The 16,478-nt window shown below is 37.8% G+C and overlaps 1 protein-coding gene across 4 annotated transcripts in view; it reads right to left on the bottom strand.

The window, feature by feature from the left end:
• pax7a (paired box 7a) overlaps positions 1 to 11,586 on the bottom strand; it is a 56,632-nt gene extending 45,046 nt beyond the window's left edge. The window contains exons 1-4 of one of the 4 annotated variants that reach the window (XM_088089440.1): positions 11,154 to 11,586; positions 9,599 to 9,834; positions 8,489 to 8,618; positions 7,967 to 8,095 (exon numbers count right to left, since the gene is read on the bottom strand). In XM_088089440.1, coding sequence (XP_087945566.1) covers positions 7,967 to 8,095; positions 8,489 to 8,618; positions 9,599 to 9,834; positions 11,154 to 11,241 — 583 coding nt within the window. In that variant the 5' untranslated portion in view covers positions 11,242 to 11,586. Of the gene's footprint in view, positions 1 to 7,966; positions 8,096 to 8,473; positions 8,619 to 9,598; positions 9,835 to 11,153 lie in introns of all 4 variants that reach the window. The other 3 variants (XM_042506558.2, XM_088089443.1, XM_088089441.1) reach the window with 3 other exon arrangements.
• Positions 11,587 to 16,478: the final 4,892 nt, after the last annotated feature.

Below are 16,478 nucleotides of genomic sequence, written 5' to 3' on the forward strand. Positions count from 1 at the left end.
AATAGCAGCTAGTTTATAAACTGTCTGCCCAGGCACCCAAAGGCTTTAGTTCTTATTGTTTTCAGCCCCTTAATAAACTTTTTGGAGGAGTTCATCAACTTGCCTGAATGGCCTATGCAGCAAGTCTCAAGACAGAAAATAACAGAAGGGCCTTTTCTCCTCCCTCTTCTTTCTCTCGTCCTTTTCTAGTGGCTGTTCAGCTAACAATGGAGAGAGTAGGCTGTCAGACATCACAGGGCTTTTTTGTACCAATACAAGAAAAAAAAGTATTCAATAAAAAGAGAATGCGGCCTCTTAAAAAAATCGAAGACAATTGTGTTTGCACGTTTGCACAGGAGGAGAACTCAAGCAGCACGAGTTAAAAAGTTGTTTAGAAAATTAAAATGTTTACTTAAGACCCACTTTTATTCACTGACTTTTAATTGCGTTTGAACTGTTTTTTATATATTCTTTTTAATGAATCTGATTTCTATTTTAAGCACTTTGGGACAAACCTGCTATATAAATAAACTTGAACTTGAAACTTACTAACATGAGAGCATTTGTAAGGCACTGGAGCTTTTATCACAGCAAAAGTTACATTCATATTTTTTGCAGAAAATGTGGGAGAACCTTTATATTTAAAATTCTCATAATTTCTCTACATTGTAAAAATAAACTATGTTTTAACTTAAAAAATAGTGTCCAGGCTGCCTTACATTTTTTAATCGACTGCACTTGATAAGACAAGTTGATGCAATGATTAATATTGTCTTCTCAAATTAAGTCAAGTTTAAGGCAGCTCAGTCACAAACTCTTTAAAGTTAATACAAAGAGTTTTTTTTAATAATTTAATTATAATAATAATATAATTAAGTTTATTATTATTACAGTGCATCAAAATGCTGTTGAAAAACAGAGCAGATAATATAAAGTTTTCTAAATTCTAAGATTTCCTGACACCTGTTAGACAGGCAGAAATGATGGGATGCAATAAAATGTAATTTTGGCTGTAAGCCATTAATCCACTGTTATACCTTTAAACTCTGTGTAAAAAAAAAATTAGCCAAACTTAAAAGTCTTTAATAGATGTCTGCTCTAATTAATTTCATACCTAATTAAAGCAGGGCTACAGTCCATGCAGGCTGGCCTGTTTAGCCCGCTGGATGGCCATAATTGAAGTAATAGCGGAAAAAAAGGGGGCCTGCTTAGAAAATAAAACCCCGCAGCGGTCCAATTCAACAACATCACCATCCAACCACCCCCCTCCTCAACCTCCACCATCTGACCCAAAAAGGCCTTATTGGCTGCCCCGGACCAACCACCTACTGTTTCCCACCGATGCACTCTGTGCGTTTTAACACCCTAATTAGATGTGACAAGTTCAACGAGCTGGTTGCAGAGGAGGAAAAGCTGGTCAGGTTATGATTTCCGAGTCAGACTCACAGGGGAATCTCTGGACAGCTGATTCCTGTCAGCCTCATTCATCTTCTTCCAGCCAATTAAACATCACTGCTAACAAAGCGCCGGCAATTTGGGGAATACATTAAACGCCTCAAGTGGAAATGTAAATGTTTAGAGCGATGTCAGCAGGCTGGCAACACTTCCATGATCATAATAATAACATTTAAAATGGCAAGTAATAATAATAATACAAAAATTAGTCTGAATTGACAACATTTTTGCATTGTAATAGACTGGAATGTTTGTGCAATATCTGATGCTGAAGTTATGTTTATTCAAAATCTTCTGAATGCAATCTGATATTTTAATGTATTCTATTTAATGTTTTTCTATGTATCTAACACACCTGAAATTGCTTGTGTCATAATGGTGCCAAATAAATAAACTTGCCTTGGCGTTTTTATGCCATTTGCCACAACAATAATAGGTCACAAAATCCCATAATAAGATGATAAATACAAGCAACATTTCCAAGAATATTAACTTAAAATATTTCCAAAAAATGCCACTGTTTTTTAACAAAAAAACAACCTCCAAAATACCTTAATATAGCAAAAAACAATAATAATAATTTACCAAATTCTTAATAAGCTGACATTTTAAACTACATTATGGACTGCACTTTATTTATCAGAGCAGAGAGTTGCTGGGGTGTGACTTTTTTTTCTTATAATATGACCTTCCCCTGAGCTGCAAATAATTTTCCTCACATGAGCGACTGGAGGAAAATGCATGACCCTGCCTTCACCATAAATAACCATATTTCACAGCTTTAGATGTGATTTTAGAATTTTAAAGAAAACGTGCAGGTTTTAGGGTTCAGTGGGTATTTTAAAATAAAACAAAAACAAAATATGACAATTTAAAGTTGAGTGTCCCTGGTTTAAGTCAAATCAAAAAACATAACTTCGTCCCCAGTGTTAAAAAAAAAACAAAAACATTTGAAGTGCCTCCCCCATTTTGCACCACCACCCCCTTACATAAATAGCGAACAGTCCCTTGGCTGTTTAAGATAGCCCTTGAAAAGCTTTGGACATGATTTACACCAGAAACAAATCACGTGGTGTATAAAACAAAAAATATATATAGTTACACCTAATTTAGTACAAAGTTTTGTAACTAACACCACTTGTTGACATGAATGTGTGACGCTCGTGAGAAGGCGCGTGTTTGTGTAAGCGGTGGAGAAGGGTGTAATTCAAACTTAAGCAAAGAAGGGAAAAAATGAAAAATTGAGATTTTCTATTTATTTTTGGACTCCAGCCCTGCAGGCAGGATCTCGGAGCCCCATAGTGAAAATTGGCGGAATAAAACACAGACAGAAATGAGAGACGCGCTGAAGCACCCTACTGTTGTGACAGGATACCTGGAGGGCAACGCTTCCTCTTTAATTTGTCTCGTATGGTTTGAGACCCCCAACCAGACATCCAATCCTCAGAGTGTGCGTAAGCCTACCGAGTGTAATTCTCGATGGTGAAATTATATGCTATAATTAAATATCGTATCATTTAAAAAAAATGCTCGGTGGCATCTTATCGACTTCTCGGCTTCGTCCTTGTTATCACATTAATAGTAACAACATCTAAAATGGGCCTATCAGCATTTGTGGGGGGAATTGCGTGCTAAACAAAGGGCACCTATGGGTTTACAGCTTATATTCTGATATTTTCGAGCAGGAAATGTTAACCTTGAAATGCTACTATCTGCGTTTAACAATGTGTGATCATAACCCCATAAATGAGGGGAGAAATTGAATCCTTTTAAGTTATTAAGCAGGAAAGGATTATAAACTCGTCTTTATAAATGAGCTAGAAATCCCCATGTCTTCCTCTGTACACTTTTAAATTTCCCACAAGAAGCTGGAGAGGAAAGATTGCCCCTTTTCAAGAGCCCCACAAGAGATGGAAAAACCATTTTTGTGCCCAGATAGGGAGTCGTCCCACATGGTAAGCGCCACTTTAATTAATAGACAGCCTTGAGAGGTATCACTGTCAGCCGGGATAATGGTGGCAGAGCCAGTGTTTGTGCTTCCATGAATATTTCTGATGTGATCAAAGTCAAATGCCAGCACAGAATGAATTTAAGCCTACTCCATTTTTTTTATTTAGCCCTAATGCTGTCGACACTTAAAGCTCCTGACACTGAGGCGTCTCTGCAGCAGTGTGGTAGGACTACAAGCTCAAAGTGCACTCCTTAAAATTGATGCATCACTCGTATAAGCAATGGGTTTCGTGTTATTATGTTGCACGGTTTGCTCATGTTACCTTGCTGGAACCAATAGGCTAATTTGTTACACTGGTAGCAGCTCTTCAGCATAAAATATCGCAATGTGTCATTAACGACAAATTAGAGCACCCTTTTTTTAAATAAAAAAATGTGTTGAATAAAAGATTTCTTAAGAGGATTTTTATGGACTAATGTTCATATTTCTCGATATTAGCAGTAGCCTTAAAAATAAAATGGATGGAGGGAAAAAAAACTACGATTTTTACCCATCATTGAGGCTAAAATTGAAATTTGTCACACCAGTAGGCCTACTGACTGATACTGCAGTTACCTCACAGCCAATAAACGAAATGCAATATGTGCTCAATATTTGGCGTGTTATTATTATTTCTAATAATACTGAGCAGCTGTTAGGCTGTATAGGTCTCCGAAACATGGCATCTGTTTATTACAATCATAAGAGAAAGACTACGGGTAGTTGTGCCAAATAAACAGCATGTGACCAACAGGAAAAATAATCATCAACAGTAATAATAATAATAATAATAATATAATCATAAAAAAACTTCTTTTTTTACTTTTTTTTAAAAATAGAAATATCTCCTTTAAATACAGAGATGGTAGGACAGCCAAAAGTGCAGGAGTCTTGAAAACTAAAATATTTGAGGAACGTGTAAAACCCAGTTGGCTCTATAAACATGTATTTTAAGGTAAAAATGTAATTTCATTAAAACATCTATTATCATATAGATTGCTATGTACACCTCTAGCAAAAGCAGAACACGTGTTAATTTATTTTTTTATTTCTAAAATCGAAATCTGAAAATTAAAATTTTGTTTTTCTTAGTAAATGTGCCGTTTATTTATATTTTTGTGAATGTTATTAATTTACTGTAAATACAAACAACTCTATTATGATTATGATTGTTATTGTTATTATTATTATTATTATGGATGATGTGGCGTCTTTCAGCTGCTGCCCCCTCCATAAGAAGAAATGTAGGCCTACCGATGTAAATTCCAGTGAAATGTGGCTTGAGTGGCTGCGGGGACAGGGGAGGTTAATCCGAGTTTAATGCAGTGAAGCACAGCGCAGGGTCTGGGCTATGATGGGTATGTTATCTCTGCCCAACATTTGGGTCTCCCTCAATTTCCACCCAGCCAAATAGCTGCGAGAAAGTGCAGATGGAGTCACTCTCAATGCCTGAGGAAAAAACGTTATTAATAGCTAAATAACTTCCCCATACTTTCACTGAATCTCTCTCACACACTGTTCCAGATGGATTTGTTTGAAGTGGTCTCTCGCTTCATTCCCCTGTCCTTCTCATTCAGCACGGCTTTAGACCCGAAATATAGCTACATTATATTACCATACACTTAGAGACTGGGTGTGCGCGCGAGGCAGCGAGTGTGTGTGTTAGTGCGTGCGTGTTTGTGACGTGGTGAGCGTAGAGGGGGCAGCTTTTCACACTTTGCATCACTAGGCCGAGTTCATCGTTCACAACAGCAGAAAATATTGTTTTTGTGTTGCTTTGTTACTGTAGGAAAACGTGAGAGAATAAATCGAGGGAAAACATAATATTGTGTGTAACTGTTAGAGGTGTTAAACTATGTAAAATCTTCATACTTAAAGCACGCACTAAAAAAATAAATGAAAATGTGTAGGTCATGATTTACGCCTCAGGTTTATTCCACATTACATTTCCCTGAATATAACAGTCGCCTCCTCTTCCTAACCTGGATCTTTGCTCTGTCTGACTTCCTCGCACCTCTCCGCTGCTCTGTCACTTCCCCTCCCTGATGCTCGGAAATAATCCCACCTGACATCTGTTTAATTAGATTGAGGACCTGCAGGTAATCCTGCGATTTGCTGAAGTGTCCATCGCCTGTCTCCGCCTCATCTGACGGTCAGGATGGTCGCGTCAGTGTGGCAGATGGACGCCGGACAGTTGATTTACCTTCTCTCTCTGGGCGGTGTGGCGCAAAATAAAAAGGATGTCCAGTTTTGAACAGCTGAAGCGCAACCTCTTCCCAATTTATTGCGCGTAATTGGCACCAAATTTAACAGCCGTGCATGACCATCAAAGTGCGCACCAGCCAATTTCTGCGCAAAGATCTGCGCACCATTAACAATTTTGACAACAAAAAAGGACAAAACTGCAGCGTGAAAGGTGAAACTATTTTCGTTGCATGCTCTGAGTTTTGTCTGATTTAGCTTCAGCTACATCCTTCTGAGAAATAACAGTTGACTCCAAGCAACAAAATAATTTTTTGCAATATTGTAATATGGTTAGCAGTCTGAATACACGTTTAATAAAGCTAGATTAGAGCTGGGATAAATCCCTGATGTAACCTCTGAGAAAATCAAATACATAGGCCTAATAAACAAATAGATAAATAAATAAAGTCTTAAAATCTGGATAAGTAAAGGAAAAAAAATCTCATGAATTTTGTGCCCTGGGCGAGCCACTGTGAGCTCCGCTCTGAGATGAAAGTGAAAAGAAATAAAAGGCTCTATTTAATCTGCTTTAAAACCCCTCTCCACATAAGGGCTGTGCTTCAAACTCGGAGAGTGAGGGGCTGATTGGGGATAAATACATTTCTTACCATGCCTGCGAGCTATTACACCCGGCACGAACACAGCCACCTATTCAGCAACCATCGTTTCCAGTGCTTACTCTAATAAGTATTAACATTATTAAATGCCATCCGGATGCCGGTAGTCTAAACTGCTTTACGCGCAGAGGGTGCGTCTCTTTTTATAGTAACGTAATTGAGTCCCAATTTAAAACACAAGCAGCAGCGCAAGGAAAAAATAGAAGCAGGAACATTATGTGGATATTTTACACCAACAGTCAATAATAACAATAATGAAATAATAATATAAGTCAAGTCAAAGTATCACATTACGCAGGAAACCTCAGTTTAACGCGTGCGTAACGAGCAGACTCTAAAAAAAAAAAAAAAAACACTGGTCATTTATAGCCACCAACCATCTATAGGGAAACTCAAGATATTTGCAACAAAATTGTGACATTTTTTTCCTCCTAACGTTAATGCGTGGTGTGACAGAAAAAAGGAGACCGTTTTCACGCTATCAACTGATTCTTCTCCAACAGGCCATTATATAAAATTACAAAACTATCTACCAGCGGGGCGTACTGAATAATTCATCTCCTTTTATGTCTCTCCTTGCCCTTTGTCCAAACTTTTCTCTCTCTTTTAGCCGATTTTTGAATGAGAATGGACGGGCCCATACTCTCCTTTTCGCTGCCCTGCTTTCCAGGATTTGCTTTTGTACCTCGGACTCTTCCCTTTCAGAGAGGCGTCAATGGAGGGGAGGTTTTGCTCGTGAAGTTCATCTTCAAGTTTGAAAAATTTTTGGCAGTGTCTTTTAGAGGAGGCGAGAAAGGGGGGAGGCTTTTGTGAACTCTTATCTAAACCCCATTCAGTCATGTTAGATCATCAGAAGAGGCAACCTTTAAAACCGCCTGGAAGCTGAGCTTTTTTTTTCCAGAAAAAAACACCACCACCACCAAAGCACTTAGCATCTTGTAACAACAAAATATGACAATAAAATCTAAGGTTTGTCTTGTAAAATGTCACACAACTCGTATTTAATATCTTGCAATAATAGAAAATCTAAAATTTTCTTATTTAAAATCATTATGATATGTTATTTCTCACGTTTAATGCTATACTTAAATTTTTAAATATGCTAAATATGCTGCAAAAATATTGCACACAGCATTTTAAGGTTATTATAAGCTTGCAAATACTATTGACAAACACTGGCAGCGAATACCTGCGTCAAAGCTTTATTTTCCCCTCCTCGCAGCATTACTAATAGAGCAAATAATAATACGAACATTGATTTCCACTTTAACTGACAAGTGGTGAAATGTCAGTGAACTGACATCGATTGTGAAATGGGTCAACTGTCAGCTGTCGTTTAGGGGTCGTTAAATGAGTGAATGAATGAGGAGGAATTCGCTACACAAATTAATTTTCTGCAGTTAAATACCTTCTGCCAAGGCTCTCATAAATAATTGAGTGAATGAACAACTGCTGGCTCGGAGTTAAAAGCAGGAATAAATTCTCTGCGTTTAGCTGCAGCTCGGATGTGGGACAATTTCCCAAGAGGACGTAAAGTAGGAAGTCTATTTAAAACATTTGCTTCCTGCTTACAAGCCTGTAATTTACCCCGCATAATGATAATAATGATGCTAATAATAATAATAATTTGTTATTTCAGACATATACAAAAAGGGCCATATACTTTCTGCTGTTAACTTACATTTATCACCGAGGATGCCATCGATGCTATGCTTTGTTTTCTTTTCTCCATCTTCATCCTTCTTATCACAGTCATCCTCGTCATCTTTTTTGCCAAATCGGGCCCTCAAAACGCGGCTGATGGAGCTCACTAATGGCAACAAAAAGGTAAATGGGTGATTAGCTCTAAAACCCATAAAAGAACCATAATAATCCTATCATACATTTTTTAGAAGGACAAAAAAAGCACAGGAAAAAGTTTATAAATTCAAATAAAAGTCTATATTAATTAAAGGAAAAATGACACTATAAATGCAATAATAAAAATGAACTATTGAGCACTAAAGGGAAATTTTCCCCAACAGGGTGATTTTTTTCTGGGTCACACAGCTGTAGGTGTGTGCTTCCTGCTACACTCAAACATTTTATTATCAGTAACTGGGGCTTAAAACATGTTGGATTCAAAGTGATGTTCAGAAGTGATGCTGCAGTGTTCGCTCGTAATAAAGAAAAAAAAAGTGCAGCTTACCAGATGAAGCCTCACCTGAAGGAACTGTGCTTCTGTCGCACACCCCGTCCTTCAGCAGCTTATCCCGGATCTCCCAGCTGAACATGCCGGGGTTTTCTCTCTTGTACTCCTCGATCCGCTTCTCCACGTCAGGAGTTGCCACCTGCTTTAAGTTTGAAGTGGTGTGGAGGGAGAAAAAAGACAAAACGGAAAGGAAAGAAATTTTAATTTTAAATTGATAAGCATTTTAAAGTTGAACAAAAAATTTCTAAAAACTTAGACAAACACTTCGATTTTTTTTAAATTGATGGTATTTATTGTTACTTTTAATATTTTATACCCATTTTATGTCTTGCACGTGTTTTTATTGTAAACCCCGTTTAACTTTATTTGGAAAAGTGCTATATAAACAATGCTACTATTAGACGAATATAAAAATATGTGTAACCTAATTTTTAAATGAAATGTTAAATGCCATAGACCAAAAATAGGCCAACTACTTAATGGTCTAAACGACACTATATATTAAATATTATACACCAGTAAAAACTGTGTCCCCATATAGTAGCTATAATAAATAACAGCAAAAATACTGTAATGAAAAAAGATCAAATATGAGAATTATTTAGTATAAAAAAAATCACAATGAATTGTCTTGCACTGCTACAAAAAATAATACTGATAGTAATTACAGTAACTGACTTCTTGGTGTTTTTATTTCTCAGTTTTTAGGATAGCCTATTTTTCGATTTTTTTTTTAAGAAATTATGAAAACTATTGGATATTTATTTAAGATTATGTATGAATTACAAATTATTAACTGCAATATTTGTTATGATCAGTAAAGACTGCAGAAAGGATGTTACAGGTGGGCTGTAATATAAATCTGATTCAAATTTTAGAAATCATAAGTCATTGGGTATAAGGCACTATATTATTATTATTATTATTATTATTATTATTATTATTATATTTCGGACATCAAAATACCTAACAGACGAGGTAAAATATCATGCCTTTATTTTTGTCTTGATCGTTGCCCTCCATCATAAAACCATAACATAATTTTTGAGCTCATTCAGGTGTCCTGCACCCTCGTGACGGCCTCCCTCGCGCTGCAGTGACCCGTTCATGGATCCCACTCACCCTGGGCTTGCTGCCTCCTATTGCTCCGGGACGGATCGAGCCGGTCTCTTGGTATCGGCAGAGGATCTTGGAGACACAACCGTGAGAAACTCGCAGTTGTCGCGAGATTACGCAGGGTCGGATGCCGTGGTGGGCCATCTCCACTATCTTGTGTCGGATGTGATTTGGCAGGGGCCTCCCGTTGATGAACACACCGCCAAGCTGGTTCACCCTACCCTGGCCCAGAGGGGTGGATACTGCGCCACAATAAACAATAAAAGTCTCAACAACATAAAACAACAACAACACATGCTGTTCTTTAAAATTTTTATTCATAGACTAATCTAATTCAGCTCGTGTTATAAATAAATAGTGGCATGTTTGCTCTGTTACTGACTTTTGATGGGACGCAGTTTATGCACATTATCATATTATGCATTTTCAAGAGAGCGTCGTGCCAAATTCATCCAGCGTCAGTGTGTCTGACAGCACACATCCGAGGCCACTTCAGGATCCAATTTCACATTCAAGAGACACTAAAGAGGGTGACACTTCCCACCTTGATTATTCCTAGTCATGCTGTACAAATATTGATGTGATCCTTTGAGTCGTCTCTTTGCTGTGTGTATTATTGCCATTTCCAGCAGCAGGACACTTGAACAAATCCCGCAGCTCGAGTAACTTGCGAGCTACGTGGTTTTTGTGCATTTCGGTCCAGAGCACTTGAGCACGAACTGGGTGTAATGGGAAAACTGTTTCCATAAATGCATGCAAATACAAAATGATCTTTTTTACGCCCATATGTTCAGACGACTTAAGTGTGGGCATCGACATTAAAAAAAATTACCAATTAGATTTTGTGTGTGTCTGTGTGTGTGTGTGTGTGTGTGTATGTGAGCAATGGACGTAGCAAAAATGTTCCTTAAAATGTGAAGAAAAAAAATGTAAAGAGAAATGTACAAAAGAAAATCTGCTGAAACTTATTTTATCTTAAAGTTGTTTTTTTTTAGGGTAAAATATTGTCTGACTGAATTCAATTTTAGTACAACGAATATTTTTTTGTTTGTTTTTGGGGCCTATTATTTTCTTAACTAAATTTCTCTTAAATTTGTAAGTGAAACATAAATCAAATGCAGAAATTAGAAAACAAAAATCGTAATCACAATAAATATTTCAGGTAGATCCTGTAAAATAAGCAGAAAAAATACCGAGAGATTATCTGTCTAAACACAAATTAACTAATGGCAGTTACAAAAAAATGCAATAATTATTGGAAATTAATATAATAAAAACTACAATATCAGGTGGAATTAAAACACACGAGTACGGTGTTTTAAAAGGCTATGGGTTGATTTCCAAAGCATCAGCAGGTTGCTTTTCTGCAAATATAATTCACTTCTGATTCAGGTTAACTTTAATCATCACTGACTGGAGGTCGTGTTTATTCACCCACCTTTTTTATTTCCCAGCATGTCGCCGGTAACGATCTGTGTGACTATCAAGCTACAAGCTGACAGAGAGGTGAGTTTTGTCATGGTACACAAACATCAAACACGCACGCTGTCATGTCTCTTACCTTCCAAGGGGAAGCCGGTTCGCGGGTAGTTCTGGCCTGGCGCAGGGCGCATCATCCGAGGCACTGTTCCTGGTAAAGTAGCCATCATTTAGCCACTCAAACAACAAAACGGACTCCAGTCCAAGTAAAAAAACAGAATGTCTTCAAAATGCTCAGTCTGCTGTCAAATCCCAAATCCCAGGCGGAGAAACTGGACGAGTCCTTCTTCTTCCACCGGGGGAAAAATAAGTGATGCTCTCCTCCGGTGCAATGAACGTACCAAAATATATAGAAAGAAAATAACAGTTGATACAAATGAAACAAAACCCCCTTTTAAACAGGGAAGTCTGCAAAAACAGAGCGCGTAAAGTTGTGTGTCTGAGTTGGGGAAAATGCACAGTTATTCTTTTCCCTTTTGGGTTCAGTATAATGTCTGCTGGCTGGCTGGAAGTAGTTTAAGTGGCCAACTTTCGTGCATGTCGTAGGAGGAGACAGCCGAGCGCTCCCATAGGCTCGCTGGCCTTTCTTTTATGGATGAAAGAGAGTGGGTTTAGCCAGGAACCGGCCGACCAATCAGAGCAACACATTCCACTTTTAATTCACTGCTGCCTCCCTCATAAGACTGCATACACTAAAAAGCTGCTCAAAATGTTATTATATATCTAAATGTTATTCTAAAGCCTGTCTTTCTGAAATCTGTCTGCTTGCGTGACATTCAGGTGTTTGCAGCTATGGAATATAAACGCTTTGTTTTTAAATCACCTTTTTTTCTTTCTCTATTTTTCTCTCTCTTTCTTTATTTCCAAGAAGAAGAAAGAGAAGATATTCAAAAATGAAAATCAAAAGGCATACCCTAAACACCATAAAAATATTCAGGTGTTTGAAACTATGGCGTATAAAAGTTCTTTAAAGTGACTAAAAATTTTTCTTTTCTTTTTTTTTTTTTTTTGTTTCTCAGAAGAAACTCAACAAATGAAAAATGCACAACCTAAAAACTTCCGCTGTTCGCACCTATGCAATATTAATACTTTTAAAATGGTAATAGTTCTTTCTTTCTTTTCATTTGTCACAGGAAGAAACTCAAGAAATTGAAAAATATGTACCTTTAAAACGGCATCTCTAGCAATAAAATAACTGAACTGAAATAATTTCGACAAAAACTCCCAAATTAATGAACTGAAATCTTCCTGTTTTCGATTAAACTTCTCGAGTGTGAACGCCTGCATCCAAAGTTATTCCTCCATGGATGCACCGGTGCACATGCAGAGCACCGTGTGAATAAAAATCACGGGCCAGAATAATTGAGTCAGGAGTCGATGATGCGGTTTCTTGAATGGACAAAAAAGCTGCGTGAAAGCAGCCCTGTCCGGCGAAGGTTAGACCATAAGATGCTTTTGTCTTGTTAACCTTTCAATTAAGTAAATGTGCGCAGCATGAGCATCTAAATCGCTCCTATAGCTGCTGCGGTAATTACAACATTTGGATCGACCCGCTATTGATGACAACAGGTTGACTTGCCCTCCAGTACTCACGAGAGTAATTGCTTAAAGGTAATTGTTAAAAAAAAAAATAATGCGCTACTATTAAACTCGAATAAAAAAGAGCACATATGGGAGAAAAGAAGAGGTGCATGTGTCAACTCTGTGGGCCCACCGTGCATATAAAATTGTGTGACAATTGCCGTGGAAAACACTCCTGGTGGAAGGCAATTTCACAAATAATTTTAGCAACAATTAGGGAGTGTGGAGGGGTGAAATGGCGATTTCACATGCAGATGTGCCGGTGGGAAGGATCTGGTACCCTGCCGAATAGCTATGACCCTCACTCTCCCGCTTTGGTTTGCTTCACATGGGACAGAGGAGCACAAAGAGAGCGCCTCACCCTCCTGGGAAGGTGCAAAGAGCACTGGATTAAGTCAAGCATCAATCATGTGAAGTCCAAACAATGGCAAAATTCTCTTATGAAAAGCAAATATTTCACTTCTCCGTTTCTCTGAAGCTGCAGCAGGTATGTTTTGTTTTCAATCACACAGACACGCAAATAGAGCTAATAATCCCTGCAAATTTCATTGGTTCACTACCATCAGGTCTGGCCTGTTATCCTAATCGTTATTGGCCTGCTATTCATTTGTTATGCAGCTATTGGTGTTTACACTGTATTTACTAATAGATGTGATGTTCAGTTTGTAATGAGTTTTAACACATACAGGCACTTGTAGGATTGAAATATGTCTACTACAATATATCATGCATACTACAATGTTTTTATTTGTTTTTAGCTTTTTCCAAGAATTTTAAACTACTTTAGGTTTCATTCCCCAACCCTAACCCTAAAAAAAGTTAAGCAAACTAAAACATTGAGAGATTTTCATTCAGTTCTCACAGGCATGCAGGAGTTGGACAAAATAACAGGAACATCTTTGCAACAACCCTGCAAACTAAACAAAAGTAAAGCTAAAAAAAACACTTCGTAGCCATGTCACTACAGAAAGAAACACTATAAGGTCAACAGAGGCAGCGTTTATTGCAGCCTTAAACCAAACTTGATTGTACAGGTTGTTTGGCTTCAAATTTTTCTTGATGTTACATCACATTTGAGGACAATTTGAAAGAGGCCTGAGGATAAATTTAAAATCACAATGCCCGATTAAATGAATAGTAACCAATTGAATTAAGAATTGCTAAATAAAAAAACTGGTTGTAACAGCCTCCTCTTTAAATGTTGTGAGTTTTAAACACACACACAAAAAAAGCGAGCGCTCAATACTGCAGCATAAACTACTCATTTTAATTGGAGGTATACATAATGTCAATGTTTAGGATAATAATGTTTGTAGTGGCATCATGTCCACTAGTGGGCGACCATTGTTTTACTTAAGCCACATAAGCACCTTTATGCATAAATGTGGGTTCTGTGTGGTACGCAGGGGACACATCCCTCCCAATATTTAGAATATGAGCAATTGCTCCCATTTAACCAAACATTAATACAAAAAGGCACAAATTGGTGCAAAAAAAAATCACCAGAATGATAGAAATTAATTGTTCGATGTTCTGGTGAAGGACGCCCTCCCTCCTGTTTCATAGTTGTCCCACACAACATTTAAACAAAACCTACGGCCTTGCCTTTATGTGTCTGTATGCTGCTCCAAACAGTGTTTTGTATTCCCAATGTTTGTGCGAATGCATTACGTTTTTTGTATTATCTGACCACAAGTGGCATCTGAATCCCACTCGTCCTCGTCACACCCTAAACTCCATTTAGCCCCGTTGTTTCTGCAGGGTTCGGCTCAGCGTCTGGCTCATATAAGTAACTCTGTCACTTAAGTTTCCTTTCAGCTGCAGCAGACAGAAAAACACTTCCTCTCTTTCCCTCTCATGATACTGTCTCCAATCTTATCTTGATCAGGACCGCTCTTCAAACACTTTCCTACATAGCCTCTCATTATTTGTGTTATGGCAATTACCAAAGTTTCTTTTTTGCTTGTAGGTGAACACTCCCTCCTATCTACATGTATTTTCTCTATACACAACGTTTAGCTATTCACACTGAGGAGCACAAAGAGAAAACACCTTTGATGAGGCATCGCCAATTTAGGTTTTATCTTTGTCTGCGCTGAACAAAGGCGAGAAGCACAGGCATTAAGTGTACATAAACATTATTTTTTACTGTATTTAAATTGTGCCTTTATCTTTCAGTAAGTGAGGGGGGAGTGTTGAACGCAACCAAACAACCTTTTGTCTTTAGTGAGCAGTGTGCTGAATTTGGATTATATGTTATTTCATTTCTGCAGTACTGCCAGTTCACTCTCAGAGAGGATAGCTCTCTGCACTGCCAAAAGGAATACATTTGTTTTCTTTTTAAACTGTATATATAATATATAAAACACAAGACTTTAAGTAATATGATGTTAAACCGTTATTATACAGTGTAGCTCAACCCAAAATATAGTAAGCATTCAGTCAAATACGCCATCTCCTGCAGTCTTGTGATCCATGCTGGCCTGAACTATAAAAAAATGATAAAAGAAATTCATAAATCTATCGTTTCCTGAAGCTTTATCCCATTTTGGGGCATATTAGTGCTGAAGGAAAGTTCTGTTCTTTGTTGTCACTATGTTTTTAAAAATAATCTTACATCTGCACTAGTACTCAGCACATGAATCATAAGCTACTTTTTCTCCCATGAGCCCCGACTGAGTTGAATTTGAACACACTGCATGCAAAATCTGCCTGCGTGCAACAACACAGTGGTCACTGTGATAAACTGCCACCTAAATAATTCAAGGAGAAGGTCTCTGAGTGCATAAGGCCCCTAAAATAGTCAACAATTGTTTTTCCGTCATCTTCTTTCCATTCACCTCCATCACCAGGCTCAAGGCTCGACAGTTTTTCAATGGCTCACTGCTTCAAACGTCACCGTAACTCACTCACTTCCACCACAGCCTTGTTAACTTGTTGAGACATTTTCACATCTGCTCAGAATTTTCTAAATGTGTAATCACGTCCTTATGGGAATTATTTTATCACGATAGAGAGAGAGCGTATAAAATGCGCTCTTAGGAGGAGACTGGCGAAAAGCTTACTCTGTGTTGTAACTTTAACTAAAGAAAGCTGATTTGAGATACTCATCTCATTATGTGTGGCACGGGGAGAAGCTCCGAACAGGCATGTAGGGTCTGACAAGGTGATGTGAACATTCCTCACACTCATTTGGAACAAGTTAGCCAAAGTGTGAACCTTGCTTGAACTCCTATGGTTCAGCCCGGCTCTATATAGCACATATAGGAAACAAAGAGGTGAAATAATATGAAGGCAGCTATGGCGAGGCAGCTAGTTTGAAACATTTGATAAGGTTTCAAAAGAACATTTCTTACAACCATAAAGACCCCAAAACAATGCAGCATTACAGAGCCTTTTTACATGGTCCTCTCGAGAGGCAGTGGCTCCAAACCCTGAATCTGAGAGGTCGGGGGGATCAAAGAGATCATAACCATATAAAAAGACTAAAACTGAGTTACCAAAAATGGTTATTTCTTTCATTATCTTTTCCTTAATTTTCTTTTTTTTTTTTGTATTAAAGATCCAGTGTGTAAGACTTAGTGAGATGTAGTGGCATCTAGTGGTGACAATTTCAAATTGCAACCAGGTAGAGCTTCTCCTGGTTAGAATTCCTCTGACATTTACTGTTGTTCAGCACGTTTTCACAAGGAGCTGAATTATCTGCAGAGGTCTCTCTCTCTCGAAAACAAACAGACCATGTGATACAAACCGATAAACACAGAATAATATGGAGCCTGGGAGGTGCCATGGAGAGAAAAAATAAATAAATTGAAGCCACGTTTTA

The sequence above is a fragment of the Plectropomus leopardus genome, chromosome 2 (assembly GCF_026936395.1).
Source record: "Plectropomus leopardus strain MGB_pleo_1.0 chromosome 2, ASM2693639v1, whole genome shotgun sequence".
Taxonomy (NCBI): Eukaryota; Metazoa; Chordata; class Actinopteri; order Perciformes; family Serranidae; genus Plectropomus; species Plectropomus leopardus.